A 24290-nucleotide genomic window follows, 5' to 3' on the forward strand; every position below is an offset into this window, starting at 1 on the left:
TAGCTGACCTAATTCTTGTTTATTTTCAAAAATAGAGCTAACTCCTGCTGACCACTCATCTCAAGAGATTTTGAAGCACACACAATTGGGTTATTCTCCTGTTCCTCCTCTGTTCACTGTTCAAATGATTTGTATGGGGGTGAATGACATCACTCCCACAACACTATATTCCATTTTCTATACTAGCCTACTGTATGTTTATGTCTCTGTACATACTCCTCAGGTACCCCTGCTGGGTAGAGGGCGGGACTGCAGGTAGCATAACAAAACCAATCTCTGTGTCCAGACACAAACCCCCACACGGCCACACTGAACCAGAAACATAGCCACCTCTCCCCCTCTCTAGTTTTAACCTCAGGTGATATCCACACACAGTCTCTAGCAGACAAACACACACAAGAGGCTAGAGGGATGATTTTGCTATCTAGTGCCACAGCTGGCCCCCACAAGGCGTAGGATGCACACACATACAGACACACAGTCACACACTGAGTGTTGTGGGGTGGTAGATTAGGCTTCGACGCGGGCCAGTGACACCATTTCAACAGCTGGCGATAAGCACACGTGTGCGTGCGCCCACACACACACACACACATGCAATGTCCCCGTTTAAGAGTGAGCATTAACTTTGACAACCAACACTTGTTCGACAGACCGTTTTTGAATCACTGACTATGGCAGCTAGTTCTGTATGTAGGGGGGTTGCTACTCACAGCACTCTCGATGCTCCTGGCCGTCTCGCCAAACAGCTCAGACTTGGGATCCTCCATCTCAGGGGTGTAGAAGACCTCCTGGCCCTCCACCTGGTCCAAGTGCAGGAAGCCGCTGAACCGCATGGTGGCTGGGAGGAAATGGTGTCACACACAAGTTATAAACGTTTACTTTCTGTACCTGTGAGGCATGTGGTGCCCTCAACTACCCGCCCTCGGCTTCAGACAGTGACCATTTGGGTGGGGTAGTGCCAGTCTGGGGTTAGTGATGGAGTGTGTGTGTGTGTGGGGGGGAGGGTTAGTGTGGTTGTTTTTTATGGTGGGTGTGGCTGTGGAGTTGAGGGGGCAGAGCCTGTGATTAGCTGTAGCGTAAGTGGAAAGAGTGGATGGTGGGATATGAAGGAGGAATGAAAGAAGAAGAGAAGAGGAAGAGCAGAAGGGCAGGGGTGGAGTAATGGAGTTTACCAGACTGAGACTTGTCCCAAAAATTGGCAGAGGCATGGAGGACTGAGTAGAGAGAGAGATCAGTTATACAGACAGGAGATATTGACACACATATTACAAATACAAGCAGAGAGGGACAGACAAGACAACACGCATAGCAAAAATTAAGAACAATTTCTAAAAGTCTCCAGCTTTGGCAAAGACAGTCCCACACCTTGCCATTAAACATCCTCATTTCCCTGTTCAAAATCCTTCAACCCCCAATGACCTCTTGCTATTGTTCCAGCAACACAATGGCAGGGAGACTCAAGACATCGTGAAAGAGAAGAGTGAAATAAAGCAGGAAGCAGGAGAGAAAGAGGGCTGGAGAGGAGATGAGGAGAGGCGCTGATGCTGAGGTTTCATGCCACGGCTCATAATCAGCTGAACAAATTGCCCAAATCAATCATGGTGCCCTGTTTGGAGCTCGCCTGAAAAAAAAAAGTGAAGAGCATTTGTATGATTATCGTGGAAGATAGCCATAATTGTCTCCTAATGCCGCCGAACCGGTGACTGACAAAATTGCATGATAAGGACTTTTTTTGGCCGTTGTCTCCGCACGACACACATTGATTCAAATCTGATGGGGCAGCTATTAAATAGGAACAAATGGGGAAGGTTTGGATGGAGAGCAGAAAAAAGAGGAGAGGAGAGCAATAGATCAGATTATTTTTATATGGGTAGAAGACAAAACAGAAGGAGGCCATTTTTCCGACGAGCAGCAGCCGTGATGGACAAAGAGAGGGATGGGGAATTACCAGATAAGGTTGAACTGTGAAACTTAAAAGGCCTTGTCTGAGTTTAACTTGCCACTCGCAACTTGCATTGGGAAAGTGGACAGAAGCTTTGTTCTTAGTATTAACATATTCAACTCTGACGCCCTCTGGTGGCATTTTGTAAATGACTCATAATATTGTATACTACCCTCATAAAATAGATTTCATCCTACAAACACATGATTCGTACTGTTAGAAAGGTAAGGACTGTGGGATTATGATAAAGGGGGATGATAAAGGGGGATCAGAAACAATGTGACTATAACAGAGCCTTAGATACAGCAGATAAAACAAATGTGTTTGTGTGTGTGTGGAGGGGGGTCACAATTGAGAGATTTGAATGTCTAGGTTTAACATTAAATATGTAAACAATTATTGTTCCAAAAGGCTGTTTTTTATGAAAAAACCTAATGGTGTCACTCTAAACATGCACAAATTCCCAGACAGGACTTGTGCAATCTAATTTTTCGTATTACAGGAATCATTTTTCATCTTACTGGAATGATATACATACGAGCAGCAGGAGACTGGCAGGTAGCATTGGACTAGTAACCGAAAGGTTGCAAGATCAAATCCCCGAGCAGACAAGGTAAAAATCTGTCGTTCTGCCCCTGAACAACTGTTCCTAGGCTGTCATTGTAAATAAGAATTTGTTCTTACCTGACTTGCCTAGATAAATAAAAATAAAATAAATGAGGAGAAAGCTGAAGTCGTGGTCCTTCTGTAGCACAGTTGGTAGAGCATGGCGCTTGTAACGCCAGGGTAGTGGGTTCGATTCCCGGGACCACCCATACGTAGAACGTATGCACACATGGCTATAAGTCGCTTTGGATAAAAGCGTCTGCTAAATGGCATACATTATTATAAGTCTCCACCTATCCATTGATGTAAATTATATCCCATCTGATTCCCAGTTTGTCCAGTAGGGGAGCACATGATGTCTCTTGGCAACCCCAAACCAAACCTCTGGTTTGGGTCGTCACTGTGCCAAAATGGCTGAACAGACACGACTTTTCCTATTGTAAACAAGTGAGATAGTTTGATTTCCGTAAAGACAATGGCTGTAGCTTTCAAATGGTACGTGACTTTCTAATTTCTGACAAAAAAATAAGCTTTTTAAATGGGAAACCATGCGCATGATACATATACTGTAACTGATACAAGTTATTACACTTTTCAGATGTTTCAATGGTGTGGCAACAAAGTCAGAATAATTGAAATCACTCCCACTCATGCTTATCTGGGCTAGACAGAAAAAACAAATATTGCGACTACGAGGATGCATAAAAATGTTTGCACTTTACTATAGGGATTTCGGACGGTTAAAGGAACACAAACATGATCAAAATGTCCATTTGCACACCAATAAAATTTGTCCACACCTTCTGATGATCGTTTACAGGGCGATCTAAAGTAAACTACGCCTGTTTTCGCTAGGAGTTAGCAAATAGCGGTTAGCTCCTCTCCTCAGAGAGATCACTTACACCATCAATACAGGAGGAAAGTAAAGCAAGACGCTCCGCTGATAGATATTACACCTTGCCGGTCGCCATGGACTTGTCAGTTCCATCCTAATGAGTGTGATATCATCCTTTCTCAGGAGTAGAAATAGGTCTGGCGTATTGATTAAGGAGCGATACACTCTATAAATCGGTAACTCTTTGGCAGAATGAGCTATCGATCGACAAACGGTGGGTGTGACACCGTTAGCGCCTCGCCACTGCTGACAAATGGATGTTTGTGCATTGCGTCATTGCGTGATGTGGCATACTGCAGATGTACTGTACCGAGACTGTATTGTAGTGCTAATAGCGTGATTTCATTTCATAGACGGTAGCGACTGGTAATGTTGGTATGATTTCATTTCATGGACGGTAGCGACTGGTAATGTTGGTATGATTTCATTTCATGGACGGTAGCGACTGGTAATGTTGGTGTGATTTGATGTCAAGGACGGTCGCGACTGGTCATGTTGGTGTGATGAGAAAGAAGCAACACAGCTCTAGATTTTTATGAGCACATTGTTTCATATCCAATAGTCCTCTTCAATTTCAAGTGTACCTCCTAAAGGGGTTGAAGAGAGGTGAGGTGGTAAGTATAAGAGGGGAACAGGAGAGGGGGGTTGTGGGGTACTTACAGGGGCATTTGGCTCCCTCAGGGCTGCTGGAAGCCGTCTTGCCATCAGGACAACAGCCGAAGGGTGTGTTGTCACACGACGAGCGATCCTCCGCTGTGGGGATGGTGGTGGCCGCGGCTGTGGGGTCTAGGGGAAAGAGAGGAGGGTTCATAATGCTTCATAACACCTCATAACACTTCATAATGATTCGCAACACTTGTAACACATCTTAAATCTGGCGGTGGTGGCTACAGTCTAGGGAACTAGGGGAGAGAGAGGAAGAGATTCATAATGCTTTATAGCTCATTTTAATGCTTCATAATACCTTTGTAACCCCAACCTCGGAGAAGCTGCATCTGGAGCTCATCTCCATTATGAGAGCCATACTGTAGTAGCTACATAATGGGCTGCATACCGTTATAATGGCACTAAGTACTTTGTGATGAGGGTTGATGAATAACCACGGAAACAGCTAATCTCTTCCACTGATTGGGCGATGGCTATCTGCACATTTCCACTGATTGGCAGATGGCAATCTCCAAACACTTTGTTCCAGGGAACATTGCCTTTGCTATAAATCTAGGAATACCCTGACCTCATCTCCAATGGGGTAAAGTGGCTACTCTCACAGTACACCAGGGAATGGCCTGCACCCGTTTCTCTCTTACGGGGATAGGTTTCTCTGTGGAGCAGCTTAACGGTCACCCTATGATTAGAAATGATCGTAGAGCAAACAACCGTGGCTTGCTGAATAAGTCATTAAGACGTCAAAGGGGGAAGGTTGTCTCTTCAAGGACTCCCTGTCGTCGCCCTCTGAGTGAAACACCCGCCCGCTAGGACAGGAGTCTGCGGAGAAACAACTCTAGGTCAGGGATTGGAAGGAAGGGAGAGAATGATGGAGGGGAGTGTTGGCGTCTACAGGGCATCTGTTGGCACATGGATTTATGGACCACAGCAATTGAGTTGGGAGGATGGTGGTGTAGGGAGGTTTTTCTATTGCTCCATTGGGAGGCAAACACAGATCTACCCAACCACAACCACCCCCCTGTTTACATAAACATACAACTAGACACACAGACACATAGGAGACCCAGGTCTCCTTGGCAGACAGGCCATGTGTGCCAGGCGTCAGCGAGCGCTCCGGTCCGCTGGTGACAAGAGAATAAATCTGCAAGAGGGAAAAGCGTCAGAGGAAGCGCTGAGGCTCGTGTTCCATCAATTCAGGAGTGTCAAAGCAAGCTGTTGGGTCACAGAGCTTTGGAATGTTAAAAAAAAGCTGATTGAAAAGGGTTAGTCAACAGGTCTCTGGAGTGTGGTGCTTGGTGGAGTGGTTTAGCTATAAGGCCAGAATGCCGTGGAGGGATTTTACTGTGTAGAGTGAGAGTTGTGTTCCGTATCACTGTGCTGCAATGACAAGGTAAGGGAAATTCTTATCAAGCTATCAACTCAGCCTTGAAACAACCCCCCAACATAAGCCAATAATCTCATCAACTTTCTGTTTTCCATTTCTACAAAATCTGTTATGTGTGGAGAGAAATGCTTCAAATATGAAAATAGCTTCTTATTTTGACAGAATGGAGGATACTGTGACAACAGTTTTCGTTTGGAACACATTCTTGTATTTCTCTGCTTATTAACGTTTGGATTAAACTGAATGCAAAGGACACTTTGAAATCACACTTCTGTTGTGGTGACATAACATCAGATAATGACATGTTTAAAATGTAAGCATGACTTTGTTTGATGTTATACATGTCATTATTATCAGTTTAATCCAAATCCTAGCTAACATTGAACCTGTTTGGTTAACTTTAGCTAGCTATAACAATTGGGATTTAAGTAAATTGTTTAACTAGCTAGCTAATTAACGTTACATGTCTAAACAAAAGACCCCCAGGTTAAAGCTTGATGTTAGCCAGCTAACGCTAGCGGAGGTTAGATGGCTGGCTTGCTAGCTAACATTGAAACTGTTTGGTTGACTTTAGCTAGCTATGACAATCGGTTTGTATTGCTTGCTGTTAGGGTGACCAGATGTCCCCGTGTTTGGTGGCCTGTCCCCGGAAATGTCCCCGTTTTTAACTGTAAAGTGACTGCAAAAAAAACAGACTGCAAAGTGAAATAATATATACTCACTCTTCTACTAACTACATGTTGGGGCCTAGTTTTAGAGAAAACTGCTGTGGAAAACTCGTCCAGAAGCTAGCAAGTATCAAGTGAATCCACAACATCACCACAAACAAACAGCGTTACACTTGTTTGAGATACTAGCTAATGATGTTATAATGTCACAATTTATTATATAGATAGATGCTCTGCTTTATAAGGTTTTAAATAGGTTATGCTAGCTAACATTAGCTATGTCGATTAAGTTATCTAGCTAGGTTAGCCAGCTACTTTCATGGTAGCTAGGTTAAAAAAACTTTTACATGTAAACATGCAGTGGACGGGCTATTTTGAAAATATGATTATATTAAATTCATGCACAATTAATTATGATAATATTTATTTGTAGATTACAATTAGACTGGTTTGGCATTATAAGTAGTGTGAAAATATATTTTGACAATTCATGGATAATATTAGCATAATGTTTTCTGTTGAGAGTGGAGAGGGAGGAAGACTGGATAGGAAGAAGAGTGAAAGAGATAGAGGAGGAAAGGTAAAGATATGATTACAGAGCCTGCCAAATTATTATTCTAAACCATTTTTTTTGTATAAAATACAAAAATGAGGCAAGCAATGGGAATCTATTAACCAAAGTATTTGATCTAATAGTGTACTATTTATTATTAAAGATTTGAGAAGAAGGAAAAATTAAGGGAGTAAAAAGAGTGAAGCGAGGAGAGTGTGGAAGAGTGAGGTGGAAAGGTAAAGAGAAGGAAAGGAAGAAAGAGCTGGAAGACGAGTGGAGAAAGATTGGAGAAGAAAAGGTTAAGAGAGTAAGAAGAGTGAAGCGAGGAGAGTGTGGAAGAGTGAGGTGGAAAGGTAAAGAGAAGGAAAGGAAGAAAGAGCTGGAAGACGAGTGTAGAAAGATTGGAGAAGAAAAGGTTAAGAGAGTAAAAAGAGTGAAGCGAGGAGAGTGTGGAAGAGTGAGGTGGAAAGGTAAAGAGAAGGAAAGGAAGAAAGAGCTGGAAGACGAGTGGAGAAAGATTGGAGAAGAAAAGGTTAAGAGAGTAAGAAGAGTGACAAAAGGAGAGTGAAGAAGAGCAGACAGAGGAGGTACAATTGGCTCTTTCCAAGAAACGGAAATGCCATGTTAAAGACAACATGATGAGAGAATTTCCATGTATACGCTCAGGTCAAGACGATAGCATGGTTCACTGCACCCTTTGTAATTCCTCTCTTTCAATAGGCAGTGGGGGAAGAACGGCAGTGGTAGAACAGCAGACGAAAAAGCATAAAGCCTCTCTGATTGCCCGTGTTGGTATGCACTCCGTCACCACATTCTTCAAGCTTTGCGACGCAATCATAGTTAGAGGTCTATGGACTGCACAGCACAACTGACACGAAAGCTTTATGAGCCGAAGTGTACATGTGCTAGGACAGAATGTGAAGCCATAGTGAGTAACGTGTTAGCACCATGGACAAGACAGGACCTAGACCAGGTTGAATTTGTGTCCTGTCCATTGATGCGTTCAAACATGGACATGTATAGCTGCTGCCAGATATTCTAAGATACAGTGTTGCAAAGAAGTATTTAGTCAGCCACCAATTGTGCAAGTTCTCCCACTTAAAAAGATGAGACAGGTACATAGGTACACTTCAACTATGACAGACAAAATGAGAAAAAAAAAATCCAGAAAATCACACTGTAGGATTTTTAATGAATTTATTTGCAAATTGCGGTGGAAAATAAGTATTTGGTCACCTACAAACAAGCAAGATTTCTTGCTCTCACAGACCTGTAACTTCTTCTTTAAGAGGCTCCTCTGTCCTCCACTCGTTACCTGTATTAATGGCACCTGTTTGAACTTGTTATCAGTATAAAAGACACCTGTCCACAACCTCAAACAGTCACACTCCAAACTCCACTATGGCCAAGACCAAAGAGCTGTCAAAGGACACCAGAAACAAAATTTTAGACCTGCACCAGGCTGGGAAGACTGAATCTGCAATAGGTAAGCAGCTTGGTTTGAAGAAATCAACTGTGGGAGCAATTATTAGGACATGAAAGACATACAAGACCACTGATAATCTCCCTCGATCTGGGGCTCCAAAGTAACAAAGCCTACCATCAGTAACACACTACGCCGCCAGGGCCTCAAATCCTGCAGTGCCAGACATGTCCCCCCGCTTAAGGCAGTACATGTCCAGGCCCGTCTGAAGTTTGGAGCATTTGGATGATCCAGAAGAAGAATGGGAGAATGTCATATGGTCAGATGAAACAAATATAGAACTTTTTGGTAAAAACTCAACTCGTCCTGTTTGGAGGACAAAGAATGCTGAATTGCATCCAAAGAACACCATACCTACTGTGAAGCATGGGGGTGGAAACATCATGCTTTAGGGCTGTTTTTCTGCAAAGGGACCAGGACGACTGATCCATGTAATTTGTAAGTCGCTCTGGATAAGAGCGTCTGCTAAATGACTTAAATGTAAATGTTAAATGTAAAGGACAGAATGAATGGGGCCATGTATCGTGAGATTTTGAGTGAAAACCTCCTTCCATCAGCAAGGGCATTGAAGATGAAACGTGGCTGGGTCTTTCAGCATGACAATGATCCCAAACACACCGCCCGGGCAACGAAGGAGTGGCTTCGTAAGAAGCATTCCAAGGTCCTGTAGTGGCCTAGCCAGTCTCCAGAGCTCAACCTGATAGAAAATCTTTGGAGGGAATTGAAAATCCGTGTTGCCCAGCAACAGCCCCAAAACATCACTGCTCTAGAGGAGATCTGCATGCAAGAATGGGCCAAAATACCAGCAACAGTGTGTGAAAACCTTGTGAAGACTTACAGAAAATGTTTGACCTCTGTTATATACCCTTTGTTGGCAATGACAAAGTATTGAGATAAACTTTTGTTATTGACCAAATACTTATTTTCCACCATAATTTGCAAATAAATACATAAAAAATCCTACAATGTGATTTTCTGGATTTGTTTTCCTAATTTTGTCTGGCATAGTTGAAGTGTACCTATGATGAAAATTGCAGGCCTCTCGTCTTTTGCTCTTATTCTAGCAGGACCACTGAATGGCTGTTCAGATCAGTTCTGTCTTGTCTGTGGTGTTTCTGTAGTATAGTTGTTTTCTCTATCACAGTGGGCAGGGTAGCCTAGTGGTTAGAGCACATGTACACTAGTAACCGGAAGGTTGCAAGTTCAAATCCCCGAGCTGACAAGGTACAAATCTGTCGTTCTGCCCCTGAACAGGCAGTTAACCCACTGTTCCTAGGCCGTCATTGAAAATAAGAATTTGTTCTTAACTGACTTGCCTAGTTAAATAAAAGTAAAATAAAATAAATACATGACTAGACTAAATACATGAACCTGGAATTGTCCCCCTTTTTCATTTCATAGAAAGTAACATTGGATATTTTAATGATATATTGACCACCGAACTGGAAATCTCCCCGGTTTTCATTTCAGAAATCTGGTCACCTTATTTTAGCTAGCTAATGGTCGTGGAGGTGAGATGGCTGGCTTGCTACATTAACTTACATGTGCATTAACATAACATTAACTTACATGAATGAAGTGTGGGTAACATTAGTATCTGGAATTTGTCTTTCATCAGTAGAACACGCCTGCCTCTCCTCCACCAGTTATACAAGGAGAATGGTCTAATGCCTAACGTCAAAAAGAGAGCTGGCCCAAGCAAGCACAGGTTATACCTGAAGCATGAGGATGTGCAGCGAGTGGTGAACTTCATCAACAACTATGCAGAGGATAATGCAGTAATATTACCAGGACGCTACCCAGGACACAAACACTTTGGTGGAAAGCTGCTGCCATCCCATGTGACAAAAGCAGCAGTGTGGAGTCTACAAGGAATTGATGACAACACTTGGCATGTAAAGCATAAACATATTTTGATTATTTAATTGACCTCCAACATGATTGGCACTACTTTTATTGATCTCACATTATTTCTGTATTTTCTAGAGGTACGTGCAGTCAGGCTGTCTTCCTTCAGGAATCTGTGGGGAAAATTGCTGCCCCACATCTCAAGCACCAAGCCCAGGGCAGACTTTGCTGGCAGTGCCAGAGGAACAACTATCAGGTCTTCAGATCTGCCAATCTGCCAGAAGCTGTTAAGTTTGTGCTCTGCCACTGTGCCTGGCGGACCATGCACAAGCTCCACCACAGTCTGGACTTTCACTTCCTGATCACAGGCCACACCAAGTTCTCCCCCAACTGGTGCTTCGGGATCATCAAGCAGAGCTTCAGAAATACCAGAGATTGCTGGTGTTGTGAAGGACAGCACTGTGACAGGGGTCGACATCCCACAGCTGGTTGGACTGGAGGATGGTACGGTGCTGGTGGAAAGCTATGGTTGGAAACAACACCTGACTCCGTATTTCAGGCCACTGAACACAGATCAAGCAGTACCAGCACTTCAGGTGAATATCATTTTCATTGCATTGTATGAGGTTATTATTCTTATCTAAACTTGGGAGGTGAATTGATGTTATGCTATTTCCTGTTTTACAGCTTCGGAGCTCTGGAGCCTGGTGTTGTTGTCGCCATGGAGTGTTCGGACTCAGTCGGGACCATGTTTTAGCCGCTGTGCAACACTGACATCCGTCCTCCCACAGGTGGTCTGCCTGTACAAGCACCACCTGGACTGGACACAGCTAGACAAACTTATCTTTTTGAGAAGATCAGGGAGTTTTGTGACGAAGAGGCTATGGACATCACATGCCCTGCACCAAAGTCAAGGGCAGGACAGAAACAGGCTCTCCGAATATAGATTCCCTTGTTCATGCGTTGTTCGGACGAACCAGTCATCAGCACTATCTGCAGTGCTTCGATTCATATGACTCTCTACGAACACACACGCCATACATTGCTGCAACTATATATATATATATGTTCAGCCACTTTTTCCCTGATTGTACGCATACAACTAACTCGTCTATCACTATCGTTATTCATTTGTTTGTGTACATACTGCATATTATTTTATTTATATTGACACTATTTCTGATATTGCTACTATGCAAGTAACCATTTGCCTGTACCATTTACATCTTCCGTAGAGACCCATCCACTTCGCAAGACCAATCAATATTAATTTTATATATAAATATTTTGCTATGTGTGGTCGTAACTTGATTTTGTGACATACCCCACAGACTCACTAAACACAAATGCTTCGTTTGTAAATTATGTCTCAGTGTTGGAGTGTGCCCCTGGTTATCCGTCAATTAAAATAAAATGAAAGAAATTGGGCCGCCTGGTTTAATGAATTTGAAATTATTTATACTTTTACTTTTGATACTTAAGTACATTTGAGCAATTCCATTTACTTTTTATACTTAAGTATTTTTAAAACCAAATACTTTTCTGTAGGTCAACCAAATACATTGCTTGACCTACAGCATGGTCAAGCAAGTTTCCAACATTGTTGGACTACTACTGATTTAGAAATACGGAGAGTTACCGCAAGTCGCAAAGAAAACAGGCGCTTCCTCCACTATTCCAACATCTAATCATCAATGCTTAGTCTAATACAATGACAACTAAAAGATACCAAAAACTATTTAGTCCCAATCAACGTAAGTTAAATATGATATGGCTGTCATGGTACTGATTACTTTGTGTGTGTGTGTGTGTGCGTGTGTGCAATTGGGAAAAAAACATGTTGACTCACCCTACTTGTAGAGAAACGCCAAAGCCTTCCTCCGCTTTCATGTTGCCTAAACGGTCTATGAATCTGTCATACAGTACACACTTTTAGTTTTTGTTGTCCTAGACTACCTGGCTCAAATGCTTGCTCGCTAGCGTAACTTCCTTTCATGGGCAACACTGTTGCAGGCCAGCTGGTTAACATTAGCATACTACATCTAGCTACATGTTGAACTTCCATCCTCTCAGTCCAGGGGCACAATGTATGAATTTCTGGACCCTATATCACTATCATTAACATTGTACTCAGCTGTTGGTGTTCAGGAACTTCAACATTTGTCAGGACGAAAAGGAAAATACTTTGTGTGGCTGCGGGAGTTGTACTGAAGACCATTTGGAAAGTGTGGATCAGAATCACCGTTATAATCATTGCACAAGCATTTCACTGGCAATAACATCTGTTAACCATGTGTATGTGACCAAATACATTTGATAAGTACGGAGAATGAAGTAAAACAAGACCAAATCCCTATCTCCATCCATGGCTAATATAGCTAGCTAGCCACCGGAGGACAATGACACAACGAGATGCAACAATTGACGTTTCTCTCTGTCAATGATGTTTGACTTCTGATGTGATGTGATTGGTCTGAAGCCAAATCCAAAACTGGCATCCCTTGACACTTTTTTTGGGGTACGCCAGGGCCATCTAAAGCTGAGCTCACTCAGCACTGATTGGCTATTATTTTATATATTTTTTATCAAGGGAAGACAAATGCTTGCTGGCTTCCCTTTGCATTCAATGCTACGGGAGTCAACAATGTCATAATCTTTTTGGCCAGACAGCATCAGATAGATACGCTACTGTGACAGAGACACACTGCTTCATTCACTCAGATGCTTTCTTCAGTGAGATACATTCAGCCTCTTGCTTTTTGAAGGAAATTTATGAAACACAGAGAGACGAAAGATACATTATTTTGTATGGTTGTTTTCCCTTGGTACTTTTTTGGAAAAGCTTGGCTTCCCTTGGCATCCATGAATACACACCACTAGTAGGCCAATCAAAGAGGCTCAATGTGTAGCAAGGGGAGTGAGATTTCACTAATGCAATGCAGATGGAATAAAATTACGGAATTAAAAAGTTAGTGAAATGACAAGGAGTAGGCTTTAAAGAGCAACCAAGAGGTAGCCTGTTTTATCTGAATTGGGTCGGGGAGAAAGCGCAGAATGTGGCCTCAATTAGCCTAGCTAGCTATAGATGAATGACACTATTCAAATAGTGAAATTATTTCAAACCCCCATCTGTAATTCAACCCTCCCCTGACCTCTGACCCTTGACCCCCTGTGGAGCAGAATTATGGGTTATGAAGTGAAATAGCTTTGATTTACCAACTGGCTCCTCTCCGCTCGCCTCCAGGACTCCGACGCCGCTACCCTCTTCCACCTCCTCCACCTGGTCGTCTCCGCTGGGCTCACCGCTCCCTGAGTCCTCGAAGGCTGTAGGGGAGGAGCCAGGGCTGGTGTGGCTGGGTAGGCGAGGGGTGGTGGAGTGAGGTGGGTGGTGGGGGGTGATGACGGGGTGGTTGGTGGTGAGCGGTCTCTCAGTGGACATGGGTGGCGGCAGGGCCTCCACGAATGAGGCTAGTGGCGCCTCGGTTTCATCATCGTCCCAGGGAGAGTATGATGTGCCATGGCGCGGCGACGTAAGCCTGACGTGGGAGGGGGTGGTGGCTTTTGCGCGGGGGGTGGGGGGGTAAGGGGTGGGTCGGCTGGCAGGCTCGGTGATGCTTTCTGCATGGGGAGGGAAGGGAGGAGGAGAGGAAGCAAGGAATGGATGAATGGGTAAGCAAAGATGAAAATCTGTTTTTTATTTTCTTCTCCCTATAGCCCCTATTTCGATTGTACACCTTTACCTCATACTACTGCTGTACCCCTTATGGTTGTCTTTTGTGTTCTGGTCACGTCAGGCACCTGATCACACAATACTGACCGACACACAAGAGCAGAGGCCAGACTCATTGCAATATGAAATATACATCTAAAATAGAATTGAAAACCTATGCACATAGGAACGGAAATCCTGGATGAAATATTTTAACCCCATATGACATAGGAAGCAAAACACACCATGAAAATAAGAACATCTTACACTGAAGTATGCCAAAGGATGGCATACTGTTGAGTTCAACTGCACTGCAGTCTGTGTACAGAGAAGAATAATGTGCCCTATATAGGGTTAAACTGCACTGCAGTTGCACTGGTGTGTGTGTGTGTGTGTGTGTGTGTGTGTGTGTGTGTGTTTGTGAGGCATGTGTGTTTGTTCAGTGTGTCTGTGTGTATATGTGCTGGTGTTGGTGTGTGTCTGTGGGTATGAATTATATATACATATTCAAATGTTTCCCTCTTGTAGCGGAGCTTTAATCAGACAGTCAAAGCCTCTGGTGATGAATGATTGATATAAATGGGGCAGAAATAGCAGGGTTTAACTCCGGCTTCAAAGACTCCAGACTCCGCTCACAAGTATCCGTCAACTCCGCCGCGAAAGGCAGCCTTGTCAACACAGTCACACACGCCATCCAAAAGCTCTCAGAAATCCTTTCCTTGACGTCGCCAGAGAGAGGGACCCACTTTTCTTTCAGCAGAAACCAGCATTACCCATGCAATGCCTTGGGTACAAAGACAAACATGTATCGGATGAAACCGATAAAATAGGAGAAAAACTCCTGAGGGAAAGAAGCGAGTCAAGAGCTGGAGGGAAGGGAGACACTTTGTAAGTGTAGCTGCTAGGATGGCGGCAAACCAGCCAGGCGTCACTTAATACTGACGCTCCTACTTTACCCCAGCCGTTGTTTGTGAAGGGCAAAAGAAAAACCTCCAACGGTATATTATTTCCATCTCATTGGAATTCGGCAAACATTATGTGTAGGATTTAATTGCACACTACTAATCTCCTATTTGATAGGCAAATTACGCCGTGAGGTGTGAAATGTGATACCTTGATGAGGCGCTGGATGTTATCAGCCAGGCAGGCACCCCACTATCTCCCATCCTGCTAGGCTCCAGAGGAGGGGAGGCAGAGGAGCAAGCCTGCAGATACAAGTATGTCGGCTTCGCCCAAGAGTGCATCTATCAATTGCTATCGCCGTGTGCGAGGCGGTGGTATACTTTGCTTTTCCTCTTGGCTACACCTGTTACTCAGGTGCTGTGTTACGGCCGGCAGTTCTTCGACGGCGAACGCTCGAAGAGGGGTAAAATAAATAAAAAAACAGATATAGAAAGAAAGGGAAGGATGGACAACTGGCAGCGCAGTTCAGTGGAAGCTTTCCTTAATCAGGTTTAACGCTCCGTTTGCTTTTTTTCCCGAGAGGCAGGCGGTTATATCGACAGGCGGGCGGGGAGACAAATCATTGTCATCTTCACTTGTCCGGGCTGTGTAGTCATCTTTGAAAGGCGGTTATTAAGATTGTTTGCCGTGTCTGCCATGCTCAGTGGGGAGGAGGAATCAGATATATGAAAGTCGACAGAAAAAGGGAAAGAGGAAATGGAAGAGAAGAAGAAAAACGAGCGGGGGAGAAAGAGAGCACGAAAAGAGAGAGACATGAAAAGAGGGACGGAGGAAATAAGATGAACAAGTTAAGAAAAAGTGTCCAGGGAAAGTATGAGGATGGCGTGGGAGGCATAAAAGACATTAAAGGCAGAAAACTGATGATGTCATATGCTAGTGTTCACTGCCAATTTGCGTCAAACCTACAGGTGATGGCAACATATGGGAGAACCAGTCCAATGGTCAATGTCTGGACACGATTGGTGCCAGAAGTTCCTCATTTGTTCAAATACCCCCCTTTAGTGACTTGTACCTCACACACTTTCACAGGTTTCCCCATGGTTTGCTTAATCAAGCTCTTAGAATAGCCAGAAGCAGAAATGCTGTGTTGTGTAGAGAAGACTCAAAGTGCTTGTCCCTTAGCATGGGCGGAGAGATGGGTTAGATCACAAGTTCACAGTAGTAGCCATTTGATGTAGTTTCTGCAGAACTTGCTTCAGTGTGAAATGGCATAGGTCTTCAGCAGTGGTTCTGCGCTAGCTATTAGCATTGATTATATTATTATATAAGTTGTTTATTTCATTTGTATTAAGAGCTGCATCAGATCAGCGGAAGGTGAGGAGCGGTGGCAGGGTGAGAATGCTTGAATGCTAATTCGCACCCAGTCGCACGTGAAATGCGCTCGATCTAACCTCCAACCTGGGCCGCCACCTACGGCATGATCGCATCTGGGGGAAGAAATTAAACGAACTGCTGTGACAAATTGTGTTCGTCTGGCTTCCCCTTGGGCTCAAAGAAAGCGAGCGAGAGAGAACTCTTTCTCCTTCCGAATGAAGGCCCACACTAGGTAAGGACTTACATACTACCCATGTCTCCATCGCCAGGCAACAAAGAATGAGTCTGTAGTGAATTTCATTGGTAACCGACGGCATCAGATCACTAATCACCAGATCAAAGTGCTGTCGGCCTCTCATAGAGCAAATTACTCTTACTCCTGTGCAGGGACGCAACTGGTTTTTAGATATAATGGAGTGTATATAATTTAATTACTATATTATATTATAATAATATTATTATATACACTCCAAACAGCCTACCTGACCACTCGGAGGCGTCCACATGGTCCTAAAGCACACAGTTGCCTCGTTTTGTATCATATTCCTATGATAGAACAGGGGGACAAAAATGCTATTTCAGGATGTCCCCAGTGAAAGTTGCACCCCTGCTCCTGTGTACCTGCATGTATGAGGCCGCCACACAGCACTACTTCAGAAGCCTTGGTTAGGGGTTGAGGTGGTGCCTTCGAAGCGTTGCACCTACTTCAGGCCTGACAAACTGCACCAAGATCAGTAGGGAAAAGGAAGGTACCCACCAGAGATCTTCATGGGTTCAACAGACTCTAAATTCTGAGATCCGACCCCGGATCCGAAAAACAAATGATAGTCCCACTAAGCGCAAACCAGATGGGATGGCGTATTGCTGCAGAATGCTGTGGTAGCCATGCTAGTTAAGTGTGCCTTGAATTCGAAATAAATCACAGACAGTGTTACTAGCAAAGCACCCCCACACCACCACACCTCAATGCTTCACGGTGGGAACCACACATGCGGAGCTCACCCGTTCACCTACTCGGCATCTCACAAAGACATGGCAATTGGAACCAAAAATCGCACATTTGGACTCATCAGCCCAAAGGACAGATTTTCACCTCTCCAATGTCCATTGCTCGTGTTTCAATGCCCAAGCAAGTCTCTTCTTCAATTGGTGTCCTTTAGTATTAGTTTATTCTCAGCAATTCGACCATGAAGGCCTGACTCATGCAGTCTCCTCTGTCTGTTACTTAAACTATGAAGCATTGACTTGAGCATCAATTTCTGAGGCTGGTATCCTCTGCAGCAGAGGTAATCCTGGGTTTTCCTTTCCAGTGGCGGTCCTCATGAGAGCCAGTTTCATCATAGCGATTGATGGTTTTTGCAACTGCACTTGAAGAAACTTTACAAGTTCTTGACATTTTCCAGATTGACTGACCTTCATGTCTTAAAGTAATGATGGACTATCGTTTCTCTTTGCTTATTTGAGCTGTTCTTGCCATAATTTGGACTTGATCTTTTACTAAATAGGGCTATCTTCTGTATACCACCCCTACCCTGTCATAACACAACTGATTGGCTCAAACTTCCACAAATGAACTTTTAACAAAGGCACACCTCTTCATTGAAATGCATTCCAGGTGACTCCCCCATGAAGCTGGTTGAGAGAATGCCAAGAGTGTGCAAAGCTGTCATCAAGGCAAAGGGTGGCTACTTTGAAGAATCTCAAGTATATTTTTATTTGTTTAACACTTTTGTGGTTACTCCATGATTCCATGTGTTATTTCATAGTTTTGATTTCTTCACTATTATTCTACAATGTAGAAAATAGTAAAAAATAAAGAAAAACCCTGGAATAAGTAGGTGTGACCAAACTTTTGACTGGTACTGTATATTATTTAGTATATGCGAAGACAAGATTAAAACAATAATAGTCTGAAGGGTGACAATATCACATGTGAATGATGCCCAGCGTCAGGCAAGAAATATAGCATTTTTGTTGTTGACTTTAAAAACAAATCATAGTCGCACACTTCATGTAGCCTAGCCCATAGGTGTACATATTTTGATAAGGTTTGATTCACAACTAAAGTGGACAAACAACTTCTTAAAATGAAGCACATTAATCCGCTTTACAATCGGTGTAGAGCCTATCTGGTATATATAAGCAGCGCGTCGGTTTCAAGTTTGGGGAAGATAATTTTCACCATAAAAAAGTCCCCTTTGTAATACAAGATATACATGCATAAATCACATTTTTGAGGTCACTTTTGATAATGGTGTAATCCTGCTAATGGAACATTTGTGTTTATAGCCTAATGCATTGCTGCGTTTTTTTTCTTTTCGTTTTTTTTGTTGGAATTTTACCCCTTTTTCTCCCCAATTTCGTGGTATCCAATTGTTTTAGTAGCTACTATCTCGTCTCATCGCTACAACTCCCGTACGTGCTCGGGAGAGACGAAGGTTGAAAGTCATGCGTCCTCCGATACACAACCCAACTAAGCCGCATCCAACCCGGACTGCGCTTTTAATGTGAAGAGACAGCAACAACAACAATGATAATTTATTTGAATTGTAAATCTCTATTAATGAACTGGGTAAATAAAGATGTAGCATAGGCCTATAGCAGTGTGTGAATGCATCAAATTATTGAGCATGTTTTGGCTGATGTCATGGGGCTACAGATGACAATCTATTTCCCTTCTGTTTGGGACTTAATTTATTGTACTGATTATTTTTTTTCAAATGTGCGCTGTCTCTTTAACCAGTAATGGCATCAAGGCAGGAAGGGGTGGCCAGTTGGAACACAGTCAGTTTTGCTGAGGCAATAGATCATCTTTGGGAGAGATGTGGGAGAGACAAAATAAGTGAATTAATAACTTTACGGGCAGCAATCATCTATTCTGTTTTTTTGTTTTGTTTTTTTACCCCCTTTTTCTCCCCAATTTCGTGGTATCCAACTGTTAGTAGGGAGAGAAGAAGGTTGAAAGTCATGCGTCCTCCGATACACAACCCAACTAAGCCGCACTGCTTCTTAACACAGCGCGCATCCAACCCGGAAGCCAGCCGCACCAATGTGTCGGAGGAAACACCGTGCACCTGGCAACCTATTGCTGCGCTTTTAATGTGAAGAGACAGACTCATAGTTTCTCAACATTTTAAGCAAAACATAGTCATCTGTTGAGTCATGCTTGTTGCTTAAAACACTTTATGCTAGTGGTTGTATTAATTTGGGTTTCTTCGCATCCCACAACTGTCTCAGACTATGTTTGGAATATTTCTGAGTGGTCCAGCGAAAGCCCGGACTTGAACCTGATCTAACATCTCTGGAGAGTCCTGAAAATAGCTGCCCAAGAAGACTCAAGGCTGTAATCGCTGCCAAAGGTGCTTCAACAGTCTGAATACTTATGTAAATGTGTGATTTCAGTTTTTATTTTTAATACATTTGAAAATATTTCTAAAAACCTGTTTTTGCTTTGTCATTATGGGGTATTGTGTGTAGATTGATGAGGGGAAAACAATATTTAATTCATTTTAGAATAAGGCTGTAATGTAACAAAATGTGGAAAAAGTCAAGGGGTCTGAATACTTTCCGAATGCACTGTACACACTGTGGGTGTGATATATAAATATATTAATATCATACAGTGGACACCTAGGCCTTTAGGCCTGTCTAGATGCATGCAATGCCCTGATGCATTTAGTGCTCATATCTCCGACAGCTGAACTGTGAGGCGTACAATTATTGTTTTAGGAAAGTAAAAACCAAGCAAATGGCTAGAAAGTTGTCATTTGTTTCACACCGTTTTTAAGGAAACGTAACTATGGGTCATTTGGCCAATAGCCTATCACGCGTTTATTGAGGTTTCTTTCACTCTGTCTTTCTACTCTCGGATCTGAACGGGTCTCTTGGATCCAAACCAGCATGGCCTTTTCGGAGTGGGTCAGACTGTCCTTGGGTCCATTTGGAACAGTTTAAAAATAAAATAATGAATTCATGCATATCGGTCAGGAGGGAATGCCACGGATCCATTTCAGAATGAGTCCAACTTTTTGGACCCGTGAAGACCTCTACCCACAACCTCTATTCCAAACCAGGTATCAGAAGGCTTACCCTTCCCCCCATCCTCAAGCATCTCGCCAATCTCCCCTCTGATAGCTGAACAGTGGTGCACTCATCCAGCTAAAAGCTGCGAAGGGGATTGCCCACTGAGAATTTGGGAGCTAAACCTCCCTAATCCGCACAGGGGTGCAGGGAATCAAACAGTAAAATGTCAACCATTTATGGGCGATTCAGTGGCTCAGGCTGCAGCCAAACGGTAGTTTCTCGATCTCCAGGGGAGCATCTTGGGCCTCGTTTCTCTCCAAAGAAATTGTTTTCCCTCTTCCTCGCTCCTCTCTGTCAGCCATCCGAAGCAGGGAGGATGATAGTAAAGAGCCTCAGCTGTCATCGTGTGCGCTCACAGGTATGTTGACGACACGCCAGCTGGTCGTTATTTCAACAAGAAAACTTGTGCTTTACTGCAAATTCTTGGCACATACAGAGCCCACATACACTAAAATACAAACACTTGACGATATCTGGTACAGTCAGTCTCAAAAACTGTTTACTACAGTAATGTGTCAAGTAAAATTTGTATACTTTAAAGTATAGCCATGGAGGCTATCCAAAGACAAACCTCGGTGAAAGACACAGTGAAGCACTACTGCACCAACCACAGAGGACACAACCCAAACCCTATTCTCTTGGCTTTGACAAGGAGAGAGAGAGGACAGTTGGTCTTTCCAACGCCTGTGGCTTTATTCATTATCTTTTGATATGGGCCTGACAACAGGAGAAGGACATTCCCTAGTATGATGTATGGAGGCCAGACAGAGCTCACCTGCACACTGGCCAAAGTGTTCCACTCTGATGTGCTTGTCCCGCCTACAGGCAATGGTGCTCAGCTGGCACTGGTCAGCGTAGGTCACCCCATCAGAGCCACACACCTGCTCAGGGGAAAAAAATAGAAACAGGCTAGGATCACAGCTTGTTAACTCTATGCCTGCTTACTACCGACCACTTTAGGCCGATCACAAGCTCAGTAGTCACAGATAAAGTGTTCTGGATTCTGTGATGAATTTCTGACATAGAGAGGATAATGTAAAGGCCCACCTTGGTCTTGTTCATCTCGTCACAGTCGGGCGAGGGGCATTCACAGTGGGCTTGACCATTGACCTCAACACAAGACGCACCAAACTTGCAGTCCAGCTCATTACATGAGGTTGGGGCATCAGCACCTGGGATGGGAATGAAGGGGTTAAAATCAACTCATGGGTCAATGGATACGATCACTGTCCATCATATGAATGTGTATTCATGGTCCAAATCATGATGCTGAAATGAACTGCTCTGAATCCTAGTTGATAATCACCATAATAAACGATATGCATGGTACCACTTCCACATACATACAGGGAGGTCCAAAAGTCATGTGACAGTGACAATTGTTGTTGTTTTGGCGCTCTACTGCAGCCCTTTGGATTATAAGTGATACAATGACTTTAAGGTGCAGACTTGTCATCTTTAATTTGAGGGTATTTTCATAAGCAAATACAGCACCGTTTGTACATAGTACCACCATTTCAGAGGACCAAAAGTATTGGGGCAAATTCAGTCTATGTGTATTAAAGTATTAAAAAAAAGTATTTGGTCCAATATTCATAGTACGTAATGACTACATGTGACTCTACACATTTGTTGGATGCAGTTTGTTTTGGTTGTGTTTCAGATTATTTTGTGTCCAATACAAATGAACGATGTATTGTGTCAATTTGGAGTCACTTTTATTGTAAATATGAATATAATATGTTTCTAAACACTTCCCCATTAATGTGGATGCTACAATGATTATGGATAGTCCTGAATTAATCTTGAATAATGATGACTGAGAAGGTTACATAAGCACAAATATTATATCCCCCCCAAAAAAATGCGAAACTCCCCTCTGAAAAGTTAGCATGTCTTGTGGGTATGATTTTTCTGTCTCTGTAACTTTCTCACTCATCGTTATTCACACAGTCATTGTATCATTTCAAATTCAGTGCTGGAGGACAGAGCCAAAACAACAAAACATTTGTCCCTGTCTCAATACTCTTGGACTGTATAGAAACATGCGTAGGTTATGCAGATGAACTATTGTTATGCTTTCCATATGCGAATATATTAATGATGAATCTTTAGTATAAAGTAGATATGTGGACTCTTTTCAAGACAATAAAAAAAGGGATTTGGTCTCATTCCTTCATGTTTGTTGTGTTTGGGGTCAGGCGCCTACACAGCACTGATCATTAAAATGGAGGCGGAAGAAATGGCAGCAGTTTTATGGGCACCCAACCAATTATTACTATTATGTGGGGGGGTTTCGCGTTATTTGTAACTTATTTTGTACATAATGTTTCTGCAACCGTATCTTACGGCAAAAAATTGTTTCTGGATATCAGGACAGCGATCACTCACCTCGGATTAGACAAAGATTTTTTTCTGCAACAAAGACGACGCACAAGACATTCTCCAAACACCCCACAGGACCGACATTTCGTTACTTGCAAGAGGAAGCGACGCAGGTACAGAGGACAAAGAGCCGGATGCCTGGTCAGGACCCGACGCAGTCGACTGGGAAAGTTGACGTTACCAGCAATACTATTCGCCAACGTGCAATCATTGGACAATAAACTAGACAAGGTACGATCACGAATATCCTACCAACAGGACATCAAAAACTGTAATATCCTATGTCTCACGGAATCGTGGCTGAATGACGACATGGATATTCAGCTAGCGGGATACACGCTGCACCGGCAGGATAGAACAGCACACTCTGGTAAGACAAGGGCGGGCGGTCTGTGCATATTTGTAAACAACAGCTGGTGCACGAAATCTAAGGAAGTCTCTAGATTTTGCTCGCCTGAAGTAGAGTATATTGTGATAAATTGCAGGCCACTACTTGCCTAAAGAGTTTTCAGCTATACTTTTCGTGGATGTGTATTTACCACCACAGACAGATGGGGACCGCACTCAGTCAGCTGTATAAGGAAATAAGCAAACATGAAATCACTCACCCAGAGGCGGCGCTCCTAGTGGCCGGAGACTTTAATGCAGGGAAACCTAAATCAGTTCTACATAATTTATACCAACATGTTAAATGAGCAACCAGAGGGAAACAAATTCTAGATCACCTGTACTCCACACACAGAGACCCGTACAAAGCTCTCCCTCGCCCTCCATTTGATAAATCCGACCACAACTCTATCCTCCCAATTCCTGCTTACAAGCAAAAATGAAAGCAGGAAGCACCAGTGACTCGGTCTATAAAATAAGTGGTCAGATGAAGCAGATGCTAAACTACAGGACTGTTTTGATATCACAAGCTGGAACATGTTCCGGGATTCTTCCAATGGCATTGAGGAGCACACCACATCTTTATCAATAAGTGCATCGAGGATGTCGTCCCCACAGTGACTGTACGCACATACCCCAATCAGAAGCCATGGATTACAGGCAACATTCACACTGAGCTAAAGGGTAGAGCTGCCGCTTTCAAGGTGTGGGACTGGAAATCATGCTAACCCTGCGACAAACCATCAAACAGGCAAAGCGTCAATACAGGGCTAAGATTTAATCATACGACACCGGCTCCAACGCTCGTCTTATGTGGCAAGGATTGCAAACAATTACAGACTACAAAGGGAAGCACAGCTGTGAGCTGCCCAGTGACACGAGCATACCAGACGAGCTAAATCACTTCTATGCTCGCTTTGAAGCAAGCAACACTGAGGCATGCATGAGAGCATCAGCTGTTCCGGATGACTGTGTGATCAGGCTCTCCGTAGCTGACGTGAGTAAGACCTTTAAACAGGTCAACATACACAAGGCTGCGGGGCCATACAGATTACCAGGACGTGTGCTCCGGGCATGTGCTGACCAACTCGCAGGTGTCTTCACTAACATTTTCAACATGTCCCTGACTGAGTCTGTAATACCAACATGTTTCAAGCAGACCACCATAGTCCCTGTGCCCAAGAACACAAAGGCAACCTGACTAAATGACTATAGACCTTAGTACTCACGTCCGTAGCCATGAAGTGCTTTGAAAGGTTGGTAATGGATCACATCAACACCATTATCCCAGAAACCCTAGACCCACTCCAATTTGCATACCGCTCAAACAGATCCACAGATGATGCAATCTCTATTGCACTCCACACTGCCCTTTCCCACCTGGACAAAAATAACACTTAT

The 24290-nt window shown here is 43.4% G+C and overlaps 1 protein-coding gene across 4 annotated transcripts in view; it reads right to left on the minus strand.

The window, feature by feature from the left end:
- LOC118360235 (agrin-like) overlaps window positions 1-24290 on the minus strand; it is a 409423-nt gene that overhangs the window by 67020 nt on the left and 318113 nt on the right. For 3 of the 4 annotated variants that reach the window (XM_052482562.1, XM_035739526.2, XM_035739530.2), the window contains 5 exons: window positions 21165-21289; window positions 20893-20998; window positions 13265-13666; window positions 4107-4232; window positions 714-841 (listed from right to left, as the gene is read on the minus strand). In XM_052482562.1, the coding sequence (XP_052338522.1) occupies window positions 714-841; window positions 4107-4232; window positions 13265-13666; window positions 20893-20998; window positions 21165-21289 (887 nt within the window). The remainder of the gene's footprint in view (window positions 1-713; window positions 842-4106; window positions 4233-13264; window positions 13667-20892; window positions 20999-21164; window positions 21290-24290) is intronic. The other variant, XM_052482563.1, reaches the window with a different exon arrangement.

The sequence above is a fragment of the Oncorhynchus keta genome, chromosome 27 (assembly GCF_023373465.1).
Source record: "Oncorhynchus keta strain PuntledgeMale-10-30-2019 chromosome 27, Oket_V2, whole genome shotgun sequence".
NCBI classification, from domain to species: Eukaryota; Metazoa; Chordata; class Actinopteri; order Salmoniformes; family Salmonidae; genus Oncorhynchus; species Oncorhynchus keta.